The sequence below is a fragment of the Hylobates moloch genome, unplaced genomic scaffold (genome assembly GCF_009828535.3).
Source record: "Hylobates moloch isolate HMO894 unplaced genomic scaffold, HMol_V3 SCAFFOLD_2, whole genome shotgun sequence".
Classification (NCBI taxonomy): Eukaryota; Metazoa; Chordata; class Mammalia; order Primates; family Hylobatidae; genus Hylobates; species Hylobates moloch.
In genome coordinates this window covers 20,811,397-20,836,284 of record NW_026652277.1, presented here as the reverse complement: position 1 = coordinate 20,836,284, position 24,888 = coordinate 20,811,397, and the positions used below count along the sequence as shown (strand labels likewise).

At 39.7% G+C, this 24,888-nt stretch overlaps 2 protein-coding genes across 4 annotated transcripts in view; both read left to right on the top strand.

The window, feature by feature from the left end:
- Nucleotides 1-24,888, top strand: part of NEBL (nebulette) — a 400,747-nt gene that overhangs the window by 25,308 nt on the left and 350,551 nt on the right. The window lies entirely within an intron of this gene.
- Nucleotides 1,147-24,254, top strand: LOC116477028 (uncharacterized). The gene is made up of 3 exons (XM_032167677.2): nt 1,147-1,303; nt 1,702-2,481; nt 22,678-24,254. Exons 2-3 carry the CDS (start codon nt 2,345-2,347, stop codon nt 22,976-22,978), a joined length of 438 nt encoding a protein of 145 aa, XP_032023568.1. The 5' UTR covers nt 1,147-1,303; nt 1,702-2,344; the 3' UTR covers nt 22,979-24,254.

Sequence of the window (24,888 nt, the reverse complement as noted above, 5' to 3'; positions counted from 1 at the left end):
TAGTCTCAGCATCTTGGGAGGCCGAGGTGGGTGCATCACTTGAGGTCGGAGATCGAGACCATCCTGGCCAACATGGTGAAACCCCATCTCTACTACAAATACAAAAATTAGCTGGGCATGGTGGCAGGCGCCTGTAGTCTCAGCTACTCAGGAGGCTGAGGCAGGCCAATCGCTTCAACCCGGGAGGTGGAAGTTGCAGTGAGCCAAGATCACGCCACTGCACTCCAGCCCGGCAACAGAGTGAGACTCTGTCTAAAAAACAAAAACGAAAATGAAACAACAACAACAACAACAACAAAGGGGGGCAGGATAAAACTCTGCCTGAGAGGTTCTGTTTTCTGAGGCCTAAAGAATCCCACCGTTCTAACACAGGACTGTCTTTCACCTTCATCACTCTGATGCTGTTCCAAAGCTGCTTTGGGAACCACGGACCGAAGTCCACATACCTTAACAGAAGAGATACTTATTGTTTCAGTCACTTAGGAAATAACAAGCATCCTGAGAGTGATGAGCCATGAACTGTGGATGGAAACCAATGTACATGCTTCATAATATCACAGGAGTATACTGGGTAAATCATTTGAGAAGAAGCTTGGACATTTGCATGTGTTATTCCTTTTCTGGAACTTTCTCCCACTACACACCTTTGTCTTGTTGATGCCTTTTTGTCCTTTAGGCCTCAACTGTCAACAGGGATGCCTTTTCTGGTCTGGCTAGTACTCTCTACTGTAAACTCGTATAGCCTTGTGTAGTTCTTTTTAGCACTCATTTTATATTTATTTGAGTAATTCTTTATCCTGTGAACTCCATAAGATAAAGAAGAGTTCCGTTATTTTTTCTGGACATTATTGTATCACCACTGCCTAAAAACTATGCTTGACATGGTGATAAATATCTGTGATTAATAAATGTTTGTTTCATGAAGGAACCTGTGAGTGAATTGAATTTGGGTGGCGACAGGAAGGCCAGTACAAAGATTCCTGCCCGCAGCCTCAAGTCCAAATGCTAAAGGGGCCGGGTAGCTAAGGTAAATAGGTGAAGCAGACTGTGAGGAACATGAGTTGCTCTGGGCAACCAGATAGAATGTTCTGGACAGGTGCTCGCTTGGTGGATGTTCTCTTGTTCCTTCCGTGGAGGCGGATTCGTCTTACTCAGGGATGTAGGCTTGAGCTGTGGTAAATATCAAGGACTCCCTGGGAAGACAGGACTTATGGAGTAGAGAAGACTGAAGAAAATTACACTACTCTTCATTGAAGTCTTTCTGGAATCCACAGCAATGGTGACTGAAAGAGGAAATCATGAGGTAAAGTTAGTCTGCAGTGGGTTGAGGACTGAGTGGGAAGTGAGAAGGGAAAGCTAGTGAAGTGAAGCTCCTCCTTTGAGAAGTTTGTCCAAAAAAAAAAAAAAAAAAAAGACGAGAAAAGAGACCAGAGGAGAAACAGGGTCAGAGAAGAGTTCCAGAAAGATACAAGGGAGGGGAGGGAATTTCTCTGCTGATGAGGACCCCTTCTTCTGAGAAACTGGGCGAAGGTCCCTGGTTTCTGAGGTGAAAATGGCTAACGGACAATGAGAGCTTGTCGAGAGGCAGGAGGAGGTCCCAGGCTCAGGGAGGGGAGTGTGTGTGGGGCTGGGGTTTTGCTTTGGGGAAAATGCGCGTGGATGTAGTCCTAAACGCATCACCATTTCCACTTTTTATCACAGATTTTATTAACAGGTGCTGAAGAAATATTATTGGAAAGATGGAGGCAAAGCTTTCCTTGCTTTTTGCTTCTGACTTGAAGAGTCACTGGAAGCCTCAGGCACTTCAGAAATCTTGAGTGGGAAGAGGTGTTATGGCAGGGAGGACCTTGCGGACCCATGGAAATGAAGAAGCCATTGATTTTCTGTGCAGAATCCTGCATTGACTAAAACCCTAAGGCCTATCTCCCAGAGCTTCGACGGCTGTTCAGTCAGATAATTGTGTCTGAATTGATTCTGAAAATAATAGACCAGCCATAAAGCAGCATAAAATATTATGAAACTATTCCAGAAGTTCAGTAATATCTTTGGGACCTGCTCGTAGCCCAAGTTTGTGAATACTTTTGTAGTTAAAAAAATATTTTTACTTTACCAGCCCAATGCAATTCTTTTCCATCAGTGAATTTCACTCTACAGACTTTTCAGAGCATCTCATAATCAGTCAACAAATCTATTTCAAATGTGTTTGTTACTAAGCAACGGTTGCTAAGAGCTTCTGTAATCAAGATGAAAGTTCCAAGGTAACAATGCCCAAACACAGCACTATTTTCACCATTTTCTGATAATGCGGGAGTAGGATGGCTAAAGTGAAAGAAGAATCCACTCTATGGAAAGCATGGCACCTGAAATTTCGGAAGATATTGGCTGTCCTCTAGCTTATATGAGAGAGAGTGTTTGTGTTTTACTAATCAACCAGTCGTTTTTTTCTTGTGCGGCTGAAATGTACATTCCAGACAGGAACAGGTAGAGTATGTGTTGGGGGCAGGTTTATACTGCATGGCTGTGCTAAGACAGGGCCACGTGGTGATGTAAATGATGCCGCCTGACACGTGCAGCTATAAGAGGGGTGAACGGAGTACCCTCTGCATGAAATAAACTTCCTTTGCAGTTATCACTGACCTAGATTAAGCAGCGACGCAGGCCTGTTCTGTACTTTGTTTAACAATGCACAGTTTCTTTTTCTTTTGGAGATTTGTAAAGGAAGACTCAGATGAATTTTTCCCTATTCATGGTGCCTGGCTCATAGCGGGCGCTTAACAAATGCTCCTCTTTGCCTTCCCACTCCATTTTGTTCCAGGGGCGAGGAGGGGGTTAGGGTTTCCATGGCGACCTGTTGTTGAATGACCTCCTTTCAGACCTGTTGTTGGATGCCCAATGGGCCGGAGCTGCGGTCCAGAGAGCCGAGCCTCACCTAATGGAGGGCTTTGCTGGTAAAAGAAGATTCAGTCAGTCCAAATCAGCAAGCAATTACTGAGTCACTCTCCAGCTGCCGGAACCCTTGGCATTCCCCTACAGGGTTTGCCTGCAGGTTAGCCTTGTTGCAGGCAGAATGGATGTCAGCCACCAAGGAGTACTGACCGGTAGATCTGGTTCTGTTTTGGTTCCATACTTTACGTTTGGGATGTTCGGCAGGTCATAACCTCCTTGGACTTTAATTTCCTCATCCTTACAGAGTGCACAATAACAGCCACTTGGCTCATATTGTAGGGCTGGCATAAGAATGAGAGGAGATAGATTATGTAAAGTGTTATGAAAAGGTGTGTGCATATTCATTTATTCAACAGATATTTACCTAGTGGTTCTTAAGTGTCACGCACTACTCTAGTTTCATAATATAATTCATGTCAGAACAAATCAATGGATCTATTTAATCCTTTTTAATGGCATTTTAATATCCTATAAAATAGGTGTTCCATCATTTATTTAACCTTTCCCCAGTTAATGGACATTTAAATAAATAGTGCTGCATTGAACATCTTTATACATATAACTTTGGCATATGTGAGAATATTTCTCTAGGGGAGTACTGAAAGAGATTTTGCCAAGCCAAAAGGCTTATATACTTCATATCTTGTTGGCCACTATCAAACACACCAAAGGGCAATAGCAACCTACTGTCTCAGACAGCATGTAAGAGAATACCCATTTTTCCCTGTCTTGCGAATCTAATCTTTCCAATTTTACCAGTTTGCTGGACGAAAAGTAACATCTAATGGTTGTGTTATTTTTGGTTTCTTGTTCTATCCACGAGCATCTTTTATTTTTTATTTTTTGCCATTTTTACTTCTGTGGTTAGCCTTTTTATCTACCCCTTTTGTGTGCTTGGAGAGACGTCTTTTTTTTTTTTTTAATTTGAAGGGGCTTTTTATATACTTGAACATGTTTAATACTTTTTCATTTCATTTTATATGCTTTTTCATTGACAGGAGAGAGCCCATGTTACCCACTATTTTACAGCGGAGATGAGAGACATATGAAGTGAATAGCTAGTTACAGTCACTTGGCCTTATATGATGGGGCTTGGGTTGGAACCTGGCTCTTCCTATTCCAATCTGCATTTTTTTCTTTTTTCTTTTTTTGAGACAGGGTCTCACTCTGTCTCCCAGGCTGGAGTGCAGTGACATGATCTTGGCTCACTGCAACCTCTAACTCTCCGGGTTCAAGTGATTCTTGTGTCTCAGCCTCTGAAATAGCTGGGATTACAGGCACGTGCCACCACACCTGGCTTATTTTTGTATTTTTAGTCCAGACAAGGTTTTGCCAGGTTGGCCAGGATGGTCTTGAACTCCTGACTTCCGGTGATCCGCCCACCTCGGCCTCCCAAAGTGCTGGGATTACAGGCGTGAGACACAGCACCCGGCCCCAGTCTGATTTTATTTGAGCAAGAGGGGATTATTTGGGAGGCTCAACTGGCCAGGGAGGGTGGGTTCCCTTGTAGGGCAATTTGGATGGTTGAATGCAGTACCAGGGAAGCCACTGGGTTAAGGAAGGGGATCGGTACCCAGCACAGGTTTCTTCTAGTACCAGCAGCCATCCAGTCCCATCTGCAGATGTTACCTAATCCTGGGAAAAAGTGAAGATAACTGAGGGCCTGAGGGCCATGACTGTGTGCCTTTGTTCCTTAGGAAGTGGATACAAAGACAAAGGAGGAGTAGAGTGACAGCCCCTTGGCAGTGCCACCTTTCTGCCCTCCTAGGGCACAAACAGTGCTGCAGTTGCCTCGCATTACAGAGACCAGAGAACATGACTATTCTCAATAATCACAAAAGGCTTGAAGCAAAAATCCTTCTCTCCTTGTTGGAGTTTTCAGTGGTATCTTATTTGAATAATCATTTCTTTTTTTCTGATTGAATAATTACCATTCTCCTTTTCTGTGTAAAAGAGTAAACTTGATAAAAAGTTTTTCTGGAATGGTCTTATTTTAAGCTTTTTTTTTTTTTCTTTTCTTTTCTTATCCTGATCTGGCTTGTGATGATTTTTGATGGGGCTAAGTCCTATCATAGAAAATCTAGATGTATTTATTTGTTTGTAAAGGCTGGAAGCAACCTTCAGAGATATCTGGTTCAAGTCACTTATTGAACACGTAGGGAATCTAAGATCTGGGGAAGTGGGGTGGTTTGCCAAGGCACTCCGTTATTCCAGATCGAAGACTAGAATTTGGGGTCCTCTTCAACTGTTTTGGGACTTCTGATTGGGCCATTTTATATCTTTCTGACATTTGTCTATGTTCTCTTTCCTTTTACCCTAGGATTTCTTACCTTGAAAATAAGTCTGGTTGTACTTATTGCATTGAATTGTTGTGCTAAGTAGTTGATAAAGCACTTTTCACGTTTGAATTTTTTTTTTTGAGATGGATTTTGGCTCTTTTCACTCGCTGGAGTGCAATGGCACTATCTCGGCTCACTGCAACCTCCACCTCCTGGGTTCAAGCGATTCTCCTGTCTCAGCCTCCCAAGTAGCTGGGATTACAGGCACCCACCAGCACACCCGGCTAATTTTTGTATTTTTAGGAGAGACAGGGTTTTGCTATGTTGGCCAGGCTGATCTCGAACCCCTGACTTCAAGTGATCCACCATCCTCAGCCTCTTAAAGTGCTGGGATTACAGGTATGAGCCACTGTGCCTGGCCTTACATTTGAATTTTAACCTCCCTTTGAACATGTTTATGAAAACCTCTCCTTTTCTACATTCACATTATGCATATAACATGTGCTTAGTTGACCCTTGTTGAATTAATAAAAGGATAATTGTTATGTTTTTCTATACTTTAATCACACACACACACACACACACACACACCCCACAGACACTTAAGTCTCAAATTCACCACTGTATAACCACCTGAAGATTATATAGTCCAGCCATCCCCAACCTTTTTGGCACCAGGGACAGGTTTTGTGGTTTCCACAGATGTCGGGGGTGGGGGCAGGAGGATGGTTTCAGGATGAAAGTGTCCCACCTCACATCATCAGGCATTAGTTAGATTTTCAGAAGGAGCACAACCGGGATCCCTCGCATGCGCAGTTCACAGTAGGGGCCATGCTCCTGTGAGACTCTAATGCCACCGCTGATCTGACAGAAGGCAGTAGCAGTAATGCTCGCCATACCATCTGCCACGCTGGGGGTTGGGGGCCCCTGGTATAGTCTATCTCCTGTTTTCAGGCATGGAGTATTTGAAATATTGAAAGTAAATCATTTTCCCATGACTTTAAATAGAGAAAAGGATCCCACAATTTCCCTTAGATGCTCATTTTGATTCTTCCTAACTGATGCTGTTGGAAAACTTCTTTGTCTGGTTTAGTCTGTTTCACAGGTGGCTGTTGACTCCTGTGCTCGCTTGTTTGCCCGCCTATTCTCTTATACACCCTGAATGGGTAGTTTTGCCACGGACTGAGTGGTAAGGTGATCTGGAACTTCTGGGGTGGTGTCCCGTGGTGCTGTCAGAGTAAGCCAAGCTGGAGTCTGCGTGGCTGCAGTACATAGGTGGCTCGGGCCGTGCTCGTAGACAGGGCTGGTGCAACCCAGGGTGAAGTCATAAATATTTCTAGGCTATTTGGTTGGTCTGTCTGGTCATGGTCTCTGAGAAAGGCTGGCATATTTTAAGTCAGATGTCTGTGTATTAGGAATACCACCAAGAGTGAATGCTTAGGAATGGTGGGTTATATTACCAAGGAGAGGGCTAAGAGAATTGTTCTTACAAGTTTCGCCACTGAATGAGGTCCTTTGTCCGATTACAGGGAGTGATTCACAACCCTTTAATCCTGGCCAGGCTGGAGTTGACGTTTGGATACTGGGGGCAGGGCCTGTCTTCTACCTAGAAGGATATAGTGTTATGTCAAGAGGAAGATTTTCTATAACAGGAGTTCTGCTGAAGGTGTGGGAGGTGGAGTGGGAGAATAATCCTGGACCTCAGGCACCCTATGGGTAGAACCTTGGGACAGGTATTTGCTGTGAACATCTCACATGCTTTTGCATCAGTGCTTCATCCAAAGGGATGTTATCAATTTTGGGTTCAAGGTAGAGGAAAGATTAACATACTTCAGATAACACACTCAGATTTTCTGACTTTTATTAAGAATGGGAATTTTCTCTTTTGTTCATTTTATTCAATCTTGTTCTAGTCTCTTAGATTTACTTTTTCAGCTTTTAACCATCTTTTTTGTGTTTCTCTGTCAATGGGTGATTTTTGATGTTCAAGGGTGTCATTAAAAAAACAACAACACTTTAAATATTAGTTTTTCATTCTTTCAACTTTTATTTTGATGTGATACTAGACAAACAGAAAAGTTGCAAGAATATCATGAAAAATTCTTGTATACTTTTTTCCAGATTCTCCAAATGGTCACACTTTGATACATTTGTTTTATCCTTTTTCTCTATATGCTATTTTTTTCTCCTGAAACCATTGAGGTAAGTGCAGTAAGATGTCTCGTTGCCCCTAAATAATGCACTGTGTATTTCCTAAAAACGAAGGCATTCCCTTACATAAATACCATATAACTTTCAAAACTGGGAAATTAACATTGATACTGTTGTATTATCTAATCTACAGACCTCGTTCAGATTTCACTAAATGAAACAATAATGCTATTTTTAGCAAAAGAAAATCCAAGATCATGCAGTTTATTGTGTTGTCATGTCCTTTTGGTGTCTTTAATCTGGGACATTTCTTTTTTTCTTTCATATAGTGAGATTTTTGAAGAACATAGACCAGGTGTTTTTTTTTGGTCGAATGCCTCTTGTTTTACATTTATTTGATGTCTCCTCATGATTAGATTCAGGGTTTGCATTATTGATGGGACCAAAATTGATATTAGTTTTTTTTTTTTTTAATTTTACTCTAAGTTCTGGGATACATGTGCAGAACGTGCAGGTTTGTTACATAGGTATACATGTGCCATGGTGGTTTGCTAGACCCATCAACCCGCCATCTAGGTTTTAAGCCACACACACGTTAGGTATTTGTCCTACTGCTCTCCCTCCCCTTGCTCCCCACTCCCCGACAGGCCCCCATGTGTGATGTTCCCCTCTCTGTGTCCATGTGTTCTCATAGTAATTCATATTAGTTTTAAATGGATATTAGTTTTTAATTTGTATTGATTTATTCAAGTTGAAAACTATATTTTTTCATTGTATGATTTTATTTTACCGTAAATGTCTTGTTATTCTATATATAAATCTAGAAAGTAGAGTATGAAATACGAACAAATCATTTATGGGTGTTTGCTTTAAACGATGCTTGATAAACTCAGGCTGGACAGACTAAATTCCCATTAATCCATTCAGTTTGTAACTTAATTACATCTTCTTAAACATTTAAAATTGTATAAATAAATATGTCTAATCTTATTTTTAATCACTTTAAATGCCTGATAAAGCAAACCTGAAGACCTTAGCAAACACTTTCCTAAGTATTTGAATAATTCTTGCAAATTAAAAATTAAATGTATAAATATGGTAGATTCCTCATTCTTCTGGACATTCTAATATTGTTTGAAAACACTCATATTTTCACTGCTTAGTCAATCACATCTAAAATCAATTCAAATCTGGCACATTTTCAAAGATATCAGATTCTCAACCATTCCATACACCTTATATATTATTATTATTTTACATTTTTTTTGAGACAAAGTCTCGCTCTGTTGACCATGCTGAAGCGTAGTGGAGCAATCTCGGCTCACTGCAGCCTCCACCTCCCGGGTTCAAGTGATTCTCGTGCCTCAGTCTCCAGAGTAGCTGGGATTACAGGCGCCTGCCACCACGCCTGACTAATTTTTGTATTTTTTTTTTAGTAGAGACAGGGTTTCCACATGCTGGCTGGGCTGGTCTCATACTCCTGGCCTCAAGCGATCTGCCTGCCTCAGCCTCCCAAAGTGCTGGAATTACAGGCATGAGCCACCAGTGCCTGACCACGTTCCATATACTTTAATCCCTAATGTACGAAGATTACTCTGAGCTTCACACAAAGTTATTAATACTATGGCTTTCATAGACTTCGGCATTTCTATATTTAATTCCATACCTTCCCGAGGTTGCCAAGACTAATGTGCACTGTGGAAAGCAGGTCTATAATGGAAGTTGGGTTAAGGTTACCATGCTAATAGGTGCAACATGTGCTAATACGTGCCTCTTACACAATTGTTTATCTGGCAGAGATTTGGGATTGAGGAACCATATGTCCACATTCTTCTTGAACTACAGATAAATCCACTTCATCATTACTATGACAACATGAGGCTAAACCTCATATAATTGCTTTGACAACAGATAGTGGTCCACACCCTTCAGATGCGTTGGATTTTCAACCTTGGTCTCCTGGGTTGATATCCTTATGTTCTTTCCTCTGATTTGAGTGGACGTAGGGTATCCTCATCCAAATTGCAACCGATTTCCCCTCCTGCTTGATTGCATTCTGCATTTCTTTAGCTCTTGGCCAGATTATATCATCATTTTATTCTGTCTGATTGGATTTTACATTTTCTTTCAAAACCTTTGGCCACAACTCCAAAGCTTCATGCTAATGAAAATGCCCTTCTCTAATTTCTTCATGTTACTTTGAATTATAGGCTTTAGAGCTTGACTTAGATTCCCAGAAAAAGTTCCACTAGTGCTATGTAACTTGATTATAAAAATTCCTAGGCCAGCCATGACTCTTAACATCTGAGAGCTCTGTGTACATATTGTAACTAGAGATGACTGTGTTCTCTTTTAAATTTTGTTGTTGAATTGCTTTCAAACAGATTTGAAGGCTAAATTACAAATGAATAAATACAATCAAAGTAGGAATAGATCACGTATAAGAACATCCTGAAGTCATGGATAGTGGCTATTATTTATTACGATGTGCTATTTACTTTTGGTAATTTAATTTAATTTTGCTTACTTAGAGTGTCTGGAATAATAGTAATCACTCTCTGTTTTCTTGGCAGATATTCTATCCCATTAATCCTTTTTTTTTAAATAGTTTAGTTTGATGTCATTACTAAACGTATATGTTTCGGAATCAGCTGCACTTGAGTTCAAATTGCAGTTTTGCAGTTTTTTAGCTGTGTGACTCTGGGCAAGTTACCAAACCTCTCGGAGCCTCCTGTGGGTACCTTGCAGTGTTGTCATGAGGGTTAGGCTGATTTTGGAACACATAACATAGCACCTGGAGTATGGTTTTTTTAAATAATGTTTATTATTCACACTTGCCATTTTTGTTGTGTTTCTGTCCTCATCCATTGCTTCTGGTCTGCCTCACCTCTCCCAATGACATTTTATTGAACCCTGACCCCTCTTTTGGTTTCTCTAATAGCTGTGCATTGCCTATATTCATTATATATTTCTTCTACCTTGTAATCATGGTAGAGATAGTGGACAGTCCATTTATTATAAAGATTTCTTCCCTGTGTCTCCTGGGAGAGCCCCTCAGTTGTACCTTCTGGGCTTCTTTGTGTTGAGCTTAGTGGGAATCCATAAGCCATCATTCTGCTCCACCTCAGAGGCCATTCCTTGGATGCATCTCTTTCTGCTTGATCTTGGAAATTTCCAGTGGAACATGCACACATTTTGCAGCGTTTACAGTGAGTTGGGACAGTGCTGTCCATTGTCCCAGTAATATAAGACTGTTTTGGTTTCTACTGTTTTCGGAAGCCAGATTCATGCTCCCTCCTACCTTGTTCTTTAGGGTTATAGACATCATTACCCTCTAGGTGGAGGACTTGGCAAGGAGGAGTTGACTACTGACCATTGGAAATCTCAATACGCACCATCCGCAGCATGCTGGGCTCCTCTCCACTTCCAGTTCCTTCCTTTCCTCCTTTCCCTTCCCTTCCCTTCCCTTCCCTTCCCTTCTCTTTCCTTTTTCTTTCTTTCTTTTTGTTTTTTCAGGATCTTGCTCTGTCACCCAGGCTGGAGTGCCGTGGTGTGATCCCAGTCTCCCAGGCTCAAGTGATACTTCTACCTCTGCCTCCCAAGAAGCTGAGATCACAAGCACATACCATAATGCTCAGCTGATTTAGTTTTATTTTTTTGCAGAGATGGCAGAGGGGTCTCACTATGTTGCCCAGGCTGGTCTCAAACTCCTGGCCTGAAGCAATCCTTCTGCTTCAGCCTCCCAAAGTGCTGGGATTACAGGCATGAGCCACCATGCCTGGCTCACTTCCAGTTTCACTTAGCTTAGGTTGTGCCACCTATCAGAAGTGGCCAAGGAGGTAGTAACCTCAGTGACCATGACCTTGAGTGGATTTTAAAGACTGAAAACCTAATGGGGCAGCAGTAGCCACAGTGTTCTTAGACACCGAGCAGGAGCAAATTGGCATAATTCTACAGATTTCTACTTGCCCAGGGCAAAACCAGATTGGTCCTGGTTGATGTTTTCTCAGTTTTTCAGAGTTATAAGTGAACTCCAAGGCTATATGAACAGTTAACAATGAAGCCTAAGCATGCAAGAATAGCTGTGGCTAACTGAATACAGCAGTTGCTTGGATGGATATTTGTTATATACAGACTCTTATAATGCCAATTACTGTTAAGTACCAGATGCCAGATACTTTGAAAAAATGTATTTCTTTGAATTTTAACAACCCTTTGAGATAAATGTTATCATTATCTCCACTTTTACAAGTAAAAGGTTAAATCACATGGCCAGTAAGTGATAGAGTCAGGACTAAGACCCATATCTACCTAAGACCAAAGACCATGCTTTAATTACTTCCCTGTAGACAAATGGCATAAGGAATTTTCTAACAACTAACTTAGTGGGATTTTTCCTTGCCAAATTAAGAAAATGTTATGCCAGTCAGGAAGTCACCAGAAAGCACTGATTTAAAGAAGAACCTATCAACTCCAAAAATATCATCTCTAGATTTCCATTAATTCTACCAATCCATGACTCATTGGCGGCAATAAGCAACTCTTCCATCCAGAGACAAGTAAGAAGTTATGTCAGTCATTTTGCTCTAGACAGGAATTACTTTACCCAGATTGCTTTCCTAACAGCAAACTGCAATGTATTGTGTGCATAAAATATTTGCTGGTTCGGGAAGGAGAAAGTGGAGGTGGTTTTGGAACATGGAGACCCTTTAGAGTAGGGTAGGCTTTGGCGAGCTTTGTCCAGCCGTAGGGTAGAAAGTAAAGAGGAAGGCAAGAGGGAACTTGGAAGGCTGATATAGGACAGGGATACAGAAGGAGAGGTGGGGAAGCTCCAAAGACAAGTTCACCTCTCTCCTGCTTTTGCTGACTCTGAGGATTCTTGTTGGTGGGTGATGAGGGTGAGGGTTTGAAATAAGAAGTAAAAAGGGCCGGGCATGATGGCCTATGCCTGTTATCTCAGCACTTTGGGAGGCTGAGGTGGGAAGATCGCTTGGACCCAGAAGTTTGAGGCTGCAGTGAGCTGTGATGGTGCCACTGCACTCCAGGCTGGGCAAGAGAGTTAGACCCTGTCTTTAAACAACAACAAAAAAGTAGTAAGGAGAGCAGTGCTTGGATTTCAACAGTCACCAGTCGTATTTGGGGCTTTCTTAAAAATGGAGATTTTGAAAATATATTACTAGAGAATTGGATCCAGCAAGTGTGGAGTGGACCGAGGAACTTGGATTGTGTCAGTCTCACCAGGTGACCTTAATGCAGATGCCTTGAGGACCAAACGTGTGGAAAGTTTGGGTTAGAGTATCTTCCACTGGGCTGGTAGGCAAGTCTACACCCAACCCAGAATGTGATCCTGTGGCTTCTGTGAGGTTGGGGACTCCCTGGTTGAACAGCTGAAGGTGTTTGAATTGAAGAAGGGCTTCCTTTCTTTGAGAAATGTGCTTAATCAATCCAGGCAAAGCTTTTCAAGTTCCAGAAAGTTCTGCCTCAGGGATAGGCTGCCTTTTTCTTCCTTACCTCTTAGCTAATTAATTTCTGGCTCCATCTCTCATCCTGGCCAGGTTTGAGGAGGAAGAGCTGGATTTCCAGCTGCACGGAGAGCCAAGAAAAGTAGGGTGACTGCTGAAAATAGGACCTTCAGCGCTGAGGCTGGGACAGCCCCAGACACACTGGGATGGTGAGTCCCTTCCTTGTACAGAAGCCCACGTGGTGTAGACCCCTCACCAATTCTACTCAGCTACAAAAAGGCTGTGCCTTGATGTCTCAGGCTGGGGGAATCACTCACTGAGTAGATTTGGTGCACCCATAGGAGCTGTTTCTTTTTTCTTTAGCAGAAAAGCTCTTTTCAGTTTAGTTTCTTTGGCTTGTTTCCTGGAGTTGCAGGAGGCTGATTGTTGGTAGCCTCACCTGGCCTGAGAAGTAACTCCTCAGTGCTTCCTTTTTGTCAAATATTATGATGTCAAGAATCATTGCCAGATTTTTTTTTTTTTTTTTTTTTATCTCCACTGAGGCTGTAACTAGGATGTGAGTTCACTGAGACTAGAGAAATTAGATCTTCAAACAGCCCTTTGGAGGGTACGGATGGGGAAGTACCACACAAAGGAGTTAAGGGAGGACGGGCTGTCCTGTCAGCATTGGCCCTGTGGCCTCACCCCACCCAGTGGCTTTACTATTAGTGTAGAGAGATTGTACTATATTCTTACTGAATTCAGTTTGGAAGAGGAAAATGTGTTTTCTTGAATGAGGAATGTCCCCAAGGTGGAGTTCAGGCTGTTTTCCTCTCAGCTTGAGCTCTGGGATGAAATAGGGCCTGTTACAGACAAAGCTCTGTTTGAACTAAAATGACTCACAAGAGGTGTCCAGAGGAAATGAAAGAGTGTACTGGAACCTGGACAAATGTTGCCCTCGATGGAGGGTGGAGCGGGTGAATAATCGAGCTGAATAATCCTATGTCTGGTTTTTAAAAAAGGTATAAAATATTAAGTGTGTGTGATGTGTGTACATAGACCACAAACAGATTTTGAGAGGAATTCATAAGAGAAATTCTGAAAACTGTTTTAAGCACGGCAGCACTGCAGGGTAGCATACCTTCCAGGGGAAAAGAGAACAATGTTCTTATGGATGAATGAATCCTGATGTTTGTCAGAACTCAGTAATCACCCAAGATATGATTTGATCCCAGAAGGTTTCCCCATCTAATTATATTGCACATCTGCTAATATTAAAAGTAATATGCAATTGCTAAACATACACTAATTGCTGGAATAGTTGTGAGAGTAGGAAGGAAAATGTTCTAGAAGCTTTCTAACTGGATGGACATCACTTTTGAATGGAAACTTGTCCAAATCCAGATAATTAGGGATCGACCATGTAAAAGGTAGTCCTTGGAAGAAGACTTAAAGTTGCTTATAATGTGGGTTTACGTGGATTGAATAGTGTCTTCTAAAATTTAGGAAACATATGCAGAAAATTCCGGAAACAAATGAGACTAAGAGAATTAATCCTGCCCTCTGTCTTTAGCATTACAAAGCGTTTCTAACACTGTTGCTAAATGACCTGGAAACAAAAATACTGTAGAAAATAAGAATACATTGTCTTTATAAAGCAGCTTTGAGTCTAGGAGAGTAGGACATGACTTAATTCAACTGAAGTCTTATTTTCCTGTGGGATGGAAAATTTGGCACCTACTTAGATTTTTTTTTTTTTTTTGAGATGGAGTCTCACTCTGTCACCCAGGCTGGAGGGCAGTGGCACGACCTTGGCTCACTGCAACCTCCGCCTCTCGGGTTCAAGTGATTCTCCTGCCTCAGCCTCCTGAGTAGCTGGGACTACAGGCACGTGCCACCATGCTTGGCTAATTTTTATATTTTTAGTAGAAACGAGATTTCACCATGTGGGCAGGCTGACCTCGAACTCCTGACGTCCGGTGATCCTCCTGCCTCAGCCTTCCAAAATGCTGGGATTATAGACGTAAGCCACTGCGTCCAGCCCTTTTAAGAATTTGCCTTTGGTAAATGTGTAGATCTGTGGAAAACAAAACAGAGATTGACTTATACACAGGACAAAGATGACCATCAGCATCAAGTGGTCCCAAACTCCTTAAGGTTCTCGGATTTGAGGCAGCCACCTGGGAGAATCAGAGATGTCATCATGACAGCCACATCACCCAACCAAACCCTACTCGGCTATTATTTTGAGACATAGGTTGCCTTGGAAACTATTCCCTTAGGATTAATATGATGGGATCTTTCCTGATAATAACAGCTAATATGTACTGGGTGTTCACAACGTGCCATATGCTGTTCTGAGTGCTTTGCCTTATATTCATTCACATAATCCTTCCAACTCTATGAAGATTCTCTGTTTTCTCTTCTTATTTTAAGATGGGAAGGATCTGATACACAGAAAAGAGAATAACTTGACTCAAAGGCACACAGCCTGTAGAATTAAGATGGAATCTGGCTTTGGGACTTGCTCTTCATCAACCCCTTGTGGACTGCCCCCCCACTGATTGGGGAATCATAGAGAAATTGTAACAGGTCACATTTCACCCACAGTAAGGAGCCCCCTCCACTGAGCCTGGCCTCCCAAGACACAGTACTTTTCCCTTTCGTGATTTAAGCAGTAATTTCATTAGGTTAAAAACATCATCTCCTTTTCTTACCTTGAAGCTATGACTTCTACTGAGGTAAATGATGTGAGGGCTGCAGCTTCAAAAATCAAACTGAAAGTGTCACAAAAAGAAAGCTGGTAAAAGAGTAAAATTGGGCTCCCACCTCACACACATACAAAATTAACTCAAAATGGACTGAAGACTTAAATGTGAAAGCTAAAAGTATAACACTCTTAGAAGAAATCAGAGTAAATCTTTGTGACTTTGGATTAGGCAGTGGTTTTATATATAATGCCAAAAAACACATGTAACAAAAGAAAATACAAGTTAGACTTCATCAACATTTAAAAACACCTGTCCTTCAAGGACACTCTCAAGAAAGTGTAAAGACTACCCCTAGAATGTAAGAAAATATTTGCAGATCATTCTTCTGATAAAGAACTAGTACCCAGAATATATAAAGAATGGTTACAACTCAGTTATTAAAGACAAGTAACCCAATTAAAAATAGGCAACAGATTTGAATAGACATTTCTCCCAAGAAGATTCACGGTCAATAAACACATGAAAGAAGGCCTGGTATCATCACTCTTAAGGGAAATGCAAATCAAAACCACAATGAGACACTTCATACCTCCTAGAATGGACATAGTGAAAAAGGTGGACAATAACAAATGTTGGCGAGAATGTGGACAAATTGGAACCCTCACACATTGCAGGTGGGAATGTAAAATGGTGCAGCTACTTTAGAAAATAGCCTAGCATTTCCTCAAAATTTAAACGAAGAATTACCATATGATCCAGTAATTCTACTTTTTGGTATATATCGAAGAGGATTGAAAACATATGTCCATACAAAACCTTGTACATGAATGTTCACAGAAGCATTATGCATAACAGCTAAAAAGTGGAAAAACCCAAATGTCCACTAATTGATGAGTAGATAAACAAAGTGTGGTACATCTGTACAATGGAACATCATTCACCCCTTAAAAGGAGTGAAGCACTGATCATGCTGTTAATATAACATGATGAATCCTGAAAACATTAAGCTAGATAAATCAGACACTAAAGGCCACATATGATATGATTCCATTTATATGAAATGTGTAGGACAGGCAAATCCATAGAAACAGAAAGTAGATTAGCAGTTACCAGAGGTTCTTGAAGAATAGGGATAATGGGGAGTGATTGCTAATGAGTACTGAGTTTCTTTTTGGGGTGATGAAAATGTTCTAGATTTATATAATGGTTATTATTGCATAACTTTGAGAATATACTAAAACTGACTGAATTATACATTTTAAAAAGATAAATTTTATGGTATTATGATTACATGTCAATGTAAATATATGCATACATATACAAAAATAAAAAAAGAAAGCTGTATCTGCCTTTTTGCAGAAAGTAGGAAGCAAAGTTAGCATTGACCATTCAAAAAATACAACAGCAGGAAATTTTTACCAGTTTCACTTTGGGCACCCAAGGGCACTGGGACCCAGCTCCTTGCCAAATGAACTTTTCATTTTCTTATTTTTTTCTTCTCCTTATTCCTTTTCCCAAACTTTGTGGTTGGAGGAAATAACTAGTTCAGTGGGGAGAAAAAAGATGCTGCTTCTGTTTCAGTCTTGGAGCAGTGTTCTATGTCATGACCTGTCATACACACCAGAGGTTCTACATGGATTCCAAAACAATAACATATGGAAATGTTGTCTCTTTCCACATTGCTTTTATTGGTTTTCTGCTGTCCTTTGCTTTTCTCCAGCTGGGTTGTTTTTTGCTTTGATTTTGTTACTTCTGTTTGTTTGTTTATTTATTTGTACAGAGAAAATTATCACAGTGAGCAGAGTACAGGCCCACTGAGACTCAGCTGTGGAGGATACAACATGGTCATTATTTCGGTCTGGTTTTGGCATTAGGGCAATGAGGGTGTCATAAGAATGAGTTAGGAAGTATTCCCTCTGCTTTCATTCTCTGAAAGAGATTGTAGAGAATTGGCATAATTTCTTCCTTAAATGTCTGGTAGACTTCACCAGTGAACTAATCTAGGCCTTGTGCTTTCTGTTTTCAAAGACTGGTAATGATTGATCCAATTTCTTGAACAGATGTGGGCCTCTTCAGATTGTCTATTTCCTCTTGTGTGAGTTTTGGCAGATTGTGTCTTGCAAAGAATTGGTCAATTTCATCTTGGTTAATAAATGTGTGTGCATAGGATTGTTTGTAGTTTTCTTTTATTATCCTTTTAATATCTATGGCATCTGTAATGATGGCTCCTCTTTCATTTATGATATTAGTAATCTGTTTCCACTCTCTTTTTTTCTTAGGCTGGCTAGAGGCTTATTGATTTTATTAATCTTTTCAAAGGACCAGTTTTTGGTTTCATTGACATTTTTTTCTCTATGGAGTCCTTGCTTTTCAATTTTATTGTTTTCTGCTCTAATTTTTATTATTTCTTTTTTTCTGCTTACTTTGTATTTAATTGGCTCTTCATTTTCCAGTTTCTTAAAGTGGAAAGTTAGATTATTAATTTTCAATCTTTTTTCTTTTATAATACATGCATTCAATGTTATAAATTTCCTTCAGATCACTGATTTCGTGGCATCCCACAATTTTTGACAAGTTGTATTTTCATTTTCATTCAGTTTAAAATATTTTATAATTTATCTTGAGATTTATTCTTTGAACCACGTGTTATTTAGAAGTGTGTTATTTAATTCTCTATATATTTCAGGATTTTCCTATCTTTTTGTTATTGACTTCTAGTTTAATTTCATTGTGATCTGAGAGAAGATATTGTATGATTTCTATTATTTTAAATTTGTTAAGGTGTATTTAATGTGATCTGTCTTGGTGAATGTTTCATGTGGGTTTGAAAAGAGTATGTATTCTGCTGTTGTTGGGTAAAGCAGTCTATACATGTCAATGATATGCTGTTGATTGATGCTGGTGTTGAATTCAACTATGTCCTTGCTGATTTTCTGCCTGCTGGATCTGTCTGGTACTGATAGAGGAGTGTTGAAATTTCCAGCTGTAAGAGTAAACTCACCTGTTTCCACTTGCAGTTTTATCAGATTTTGCTTTGTGTAATTTGACGCTCTTGTTAGGTGCATACATGTTAAAGATTGTTATATCATCTTGGAGAATTGACCCCTTTATTATTATGTAATGGCTTTCTTTGTCCCAGATGACTTTCCCTGTTTTGAAGTCTACCCTGTTTTGAAATTAACATAGCTACTCCTTCTTTCTTTTGGTTAGTGTTATCATGATATCTTTTTCTCCATTCATTAAATTTATGTATGACTTTGTATTTAAAATGGGTTTCTTGTAGACAAAATATAGTTAGGTCATATTTTTTTGATCCATTCTGAAAATTTCTGTCTTTCAGTTGGTGCATTTAGATCACTGATGTTCAAAGTGATTATTGATATAATTGGGTTAATATCTGCCGTATTTATTACTATTTTAAATTTTTTGCCCTTGTTTCGTTTCTCTGTCTTATGCTCTTTCTAATTTTTATGGTTTTAATTGAGCATTTTATATGATTCTATTTTCTCTCCTTTCTTAGTATATCCATTATATTGCTTTTTAAAGTATTTTTTTTTTTAGTGGTTGCCCTGAGGTTTGCAATATACAGGTAATCCAAGTCCTCTTCCAAATAGCACCATGCTACTTCATGGGTATATGAGTACCTTCAAATAATTCTAATTCTTCCAACTCCTCCCTCTCGTTCCTTTTTGTCATCCATTTCACTTATACAAAAGCATATATGAGTGTGTGTACATAGGTATCTATATACACATATATACACACATAAAATATCTCTATATAAGCATATATAATTGAATACATTGTTTCTATTATTATTTTGAACAAACTTCTGTAAGGTCAATTAAGAATAAGAAGACAGGCATAGTGGCACGTGCCTGTAGCCCTAGCCACTCAAGAGGCTAAGGTGGGAGGATGGCTTGAGCCCAGGAGTTTGAGGCCAGAGCCTGGGCAATATTTTATTTTTTATTAAAAAATAAATTTTTTTTAAATTAAAAAAATATTTTATTAAAAAATAAAATAACATAAAATAAAAAAGTTAAAATTTTTTTAAATTTTACCTCTACTTATGCCTTTTTAAAAAATGTGCTTTCTTTCTTACGTAGATCCAAGTTCCTGACCTTCCTCATTTTCTTTCTTTAAAGAGCAGGTGTATTGGCAACAAATTCCTTCAATTTTTGTTTGTCTGAGAAAGTTGCTATTTCTCCTTCACTTCTGAAGGATAATTTAGCGGAGTACAGAATTCTAGAGTGGTGGCTTCCAAACTGCTTACATGTGGAACCACACACTGAAAGTTGTGCACCTGTCATTGTTTCTGAAACTTTGTTGTTTCTAGTTAATATGCATGTGGCTTATATGATATTCAGCTCTTAGCCCACTGACAGCCTTAAACCCTGTATGTCCTTCTTTCACGCTGTTCATTGAAGATGGAGATTCAAGTGGGAGTTTGAGGACCATCTTTTCTGTTTTTTTTTCGATGTTATATTTTTATGCTTTGAGTACATTTTCACTTTTGTCACACTTTTAAAAAATGTGTTTTAACAATTATGGGAAAAGTTGAGAGTTGGGATTTGGAAAAGGTGTTGATGATGTTCTCTTGTTCGTCTTCCTTTTTTTGCTTTTGTTCTCTCGCCCTTTCCATTCTGAACTTTCTTTTCTAGACACCCATTTCTTTTATATCTTTAATAATTAAGGATCCTTACTGTGGATTTTTCAGCTCTGTATGTTTACAGATTCTTAGTTGCCCTGTGTGTTATCTCTTTAGACTAAATTTAATTTGATACAGTAATCAAGGTTATGTGGCTCAGTGTGTCATTCCCTCTATATCACATGTGTAAAGTGTACATGAGAATTTGAAATGCTCTTGGGGGTGTGTGTGTGATATTTTTGGTCTAGGGAGCCTCTTCTCCTTTCTTACATTTAGGTTAACTCACCCGGTGCGCAAAACCCCACTATAATTACTGTAATCTAAAAGATTATTATGTAATCCTGTTTATTTGTTTTTGTTGTTTCAAGAGGAAGAAAATGTCTATGGTCTTCAAACATACATGTCTTACTAATGGAGGGAAGAGAGAAAACAAGTGATGGTTAGTGTTGCTCTTTTTTAAGAATTAAAAAAATTTACTATTTGTGTTTCCTTTGAATTTGGTTATAATGAAATGAATGTATGCTGGGTACCATAAGAGCAGATTCTAGTCCCAACCTAGTCATTAACTTCCTTTTTACAAAAATATAGATGCCAAAATATTTTAGTATGCATTCCTAACAAAAAAGTACTTAGTTGTATGTATAAATATGTACAACATAAATATTGCAAAACATTAATAATAATTTCTTAATTCCTTTTAACACAGTTCATGTTCACATTTTATTGGTTATCTCTTTCAATTGCAAATTGCAAAGTCTTTTGTTTTGTTTTGTTTTAGTAGTTGCTCAAGTTAAGAGCCAAATGAAGTAAATTTATTGAATTGGCAGCTTTGTCTCTTAAGTATTTTTAAGTGTATAATAGTCCCCTTCCACTCCTTTCCCCCTTTTAATTCCCTTTATTTGTTGCAGACATCAGGTTTTTGCCTTGTAGCATGTCCCACATTCTGGATTGGGCTGATTGCTTCCTTCTAGTATCATTTAACTTGTGCCTCTATCCCCATGTTTCATATAAACTCACAGATCAACAGGCCTGATAATATTCTGGCTCAAATTTTCTTTTTTTTTTTTCTAGGCAAGATCACTTTATAGTTGGTGCTATGTACTTTCTAGTACATCTCATTGGGAGAGACATAGTATCTGTTTGTCCCAACTTTAGTGAGTTAAGATTGGTCAGAAGATTTAGCTGTATACCTGGTCCACCATTTATAAGGTTCCTCATCAACCATACATTACCTTAAGTAATGGTTTTTGCAATGGACTTCTCTAGAAGTCACAAACTGTAAATTTTTTAATTCCATCATTCTTTCTGCATTTATTAGTTGGAATTCTTTAGTACGGATCAATTTTTCATCATTACTTATTTGATATCTTGAAATATAGTTTGAAACGAAAAAGCAAGATCGATTTGTCATTCTTTTCTGTTATTGATCCATTTTCTGAATAATGAATTGAGGTCCTGGCAGCCTCCCTTGGTGGGGATCAGGGAATTGTTCTCTACTTTTTGGGAAAGGGGGAAAGGAGTGGGAGGAACATCTTATCAACTCATTATAAAACCATGGATGCATTTGAGTGTAATTGAATCAGTTGCAGTAATTCCTTTTGATATCCATATTGTCCCATCTTTGGCCAGTGAAGACTTCTTTTTTTTTTTTTTTTTTGAGACAGGATCTCCCTTTGTCACCCAGGCTGGAGTGTAGTGGCTTGATCTCTGCTCACTGGAATTTTCCCCTCCTGGGTTCAAGCGATTCTCCTGCCTTAGCCTCCTGAGTAGCTGGGATTACAGGTGTGCACCACCATACCCAGCTAATTTTCTTTCATTTTTAGTAGAGACAGGGTTTCAGCATGTTGGTCAGGGTGGTCTTGAACTCCTGACCTCGTGATCCGCCTGCCTTGGCCTCCCAAAGTGTTGGGATTACAGGCATGAGCCACCGCACCCAGCCCAGTGGAAGCTTCTTCTAATTGGCTTGTGTGTCTCTTTGACACAATTAATCTGAGCCATTAACTTCTGGGCAGCACTTTCCTCCTCTTTAAATAATTGGGTTAGTTGGTCTTTATGATTCCTTTTAGTTGTAGCTTCCCTTCCAGAAAAAAAGATGGTATATGCTAATATTCTATGACTAAATCTCTTATGCTGAAAATCTACTATTTTTATTTTTTCCCTCTTTAGAGTCCACACACTGGGTGAACTAATGCATTTGAAAATATAGAATGCTTTTATTTCTCTCTCTCTCTGATCTTTTAGCTCCTAGTTATGTGACACTGGCTTGAGAGGGGTCCACACTCTCAGTATCTAGGTATAAAAAACCATACAAAGCAAACAATATAAACATTTCTATACTTAAGGCTGTAATGAGACTTCAAAAGAAGTCCCTGATTTTGAAGATGGATTGGTTTTGAAACATAATCAGCAATGTAGTTGTTATTATTCCAAATGTGGTGCTTTTTTCCCTTCTGTGGGGGGTACCACGCATAAAGAACGGACAGCTGCACTTCATCCCATAGGCCTGGTAAGGCAGAACGGAGAGCTGAGAAGGGCCCGAGGCCTCCCAGGGAGCTGGTTGGGGAGACCAGAAGGCTGCAAAGCTGGCCAACGCTTGCCAGGTGGCTGCAGAGAGTCAGCTTCAGTCTCTACAAGCCATCCATCCAGGCAGCTCCTGAACCAGATCCAGGCAACTGGGCCAAGTCCCCAAGGCTGTCTCTGGGACCAGAAGGTATAACCAAAGGGAAGCATGGATTTAAATTCCAGGGCATAAAAGAAAAGTTCAACATATCTAAGAAGGTGCTGAAAATGACTTTTTTGTAAATGTCTGAGGGACACTGTCTTATACCAAATCATATACAATAAAATTTTAAATGAGCCTGAGTTCTGTTTCCATCCGTGCCCTGTGGAGCACATGTGACTTCAAAGGCAGCTCTGTAGGGTGCAGGGAGGAAGGAGTGTGCTTTTATTTCTCATTTTGGCACAAATCCATCAAACTATTTTTGATGGCTGGCAAACAAAACTTACATTCCATCTAAATTCATTGCATTTGCCAGATCCACCTTTGTTTTTCTACAGTGATGGCTTCCACTTCTTCAACCTTTGCATTCCTCTTACTTTGAGGCTTTATTTAGCGGGAAAAAAGGCAAGAATGATGCTAGATTTCAAGGGAAGCCTTAAATAGCCCAGTTCATTAAGCAGTTCCCTTTGCAACTTCCCATTTCTTCTCTCCAACCCCCAATTTAAAACAGTTGTTTGGAAGACTTTTAAACATGAAACATCCCTTTCATAGGAGTCTTATGATGTAAAAAGGAGCTCCTGGTTTCATTTCAATGTGATGGGACCCCTTGGTGATGAGCAAATATAGCTTCAACCTAATGCATGTTCACAGTGGCTGTGTGTGTGTGTGTGTGTGTATGCATGTGTGCATGTGTGTGTGTATGTGTGCCTGTGAGCTTCTAGAGATCTGGAATTCCATTCATCATAAGAATTAGAGATGTCAGCGTTGCTTTCAGCAATTCTGTCCCTTCTTTGCCACCACAGGACTGTTCCTTAGGGCTTGTTTTTGAGATGTTTCCTTCATGGTCTGTCTTTGTGCTGCCTTGCCATATCATCTCTCAGCACTGCACTTCAGTGGACACTGATGCAGGCTGTGCTGTTTCTATTTCTTTTTCTTTTTTAGAGATGTGGTCTTGCTCTGCTTCACAGTCTGGAGTACAGTCCTGTGATCATAGCTCGCTGCAGCCTCAAACTCCTGGGCTCAAACATCCTCCTGCCTCAGTCTCCTGAGTAGCTGGGACTACAGGTGCATGGCACCATGCCTGGAGAATTTTTAAAACGTATATTTTTGGTAGCAATGGGGTCTTGCTATGTTGCCCAGATTGGTCTCAAACTCCTAGCCTTCAAGCAATCCTCCCACCTCAGCCTCCCAAAGTGCTGAGATTCCAGCTATGACCCACTATACTCGGCCTTGTTTTTATTTCTTTTGGACTATTTATTTCTGGTCATTTTTATTGCTCTTTTGCAAACTCTACATTCCCCATCCTCTTTGAAACTTTGAATCTTGATGTGGTTGGGTGGTAGGTTCTGCCTAACTTGTTAAAGAGTGACCCTAATGAGCCTGAAGTGATTGGTTTCATTGCATTATGGTCTTTTGACAGCTCAGGGAGAAACTGCCACTCTGTAAGCATTTATCCCCTCTACTAGGGAAAAAAAGCCCAGGCCTGATTATGATGGGTCAGCAAGTGGACGAGGAGATATTATTAACTTCAATGTCTTTGGTATTGGACTTCTTTTCATTCCTGCACTAATAACTCATAACTTATTGATCTTTTCCCTAATCTTTGTTAGTGATGTTGCCTTAAATTATAAAGGACAGTAATACAATATTAGTAACAGTTCTATCAATATGCTAAAAGCTTTACCTCCTCCTACTCCTTCATTTTTAATCAAAATAAAACCTTCCCTGAAGGATTGGGTTATGAGTACAATGAATTTATGTTGGTCTAGTAGGCAACATTATGATTTAAAAGCATTTCTCAATGGCCAAGTAGATAAGGAATTATATGAAATTCTACAAATACCAAGAGGTATTTCAGTGATTTACAAATATTGTCTACCTTCTGTATGCGTAAAATGTCATAGATTGGTGCCAGTGAACACACACACATATCTCAGGTGAGGATTGGCCTCAGAGAACTTACCGGTACATTCTAGGAGAGAAAAATTAAAAA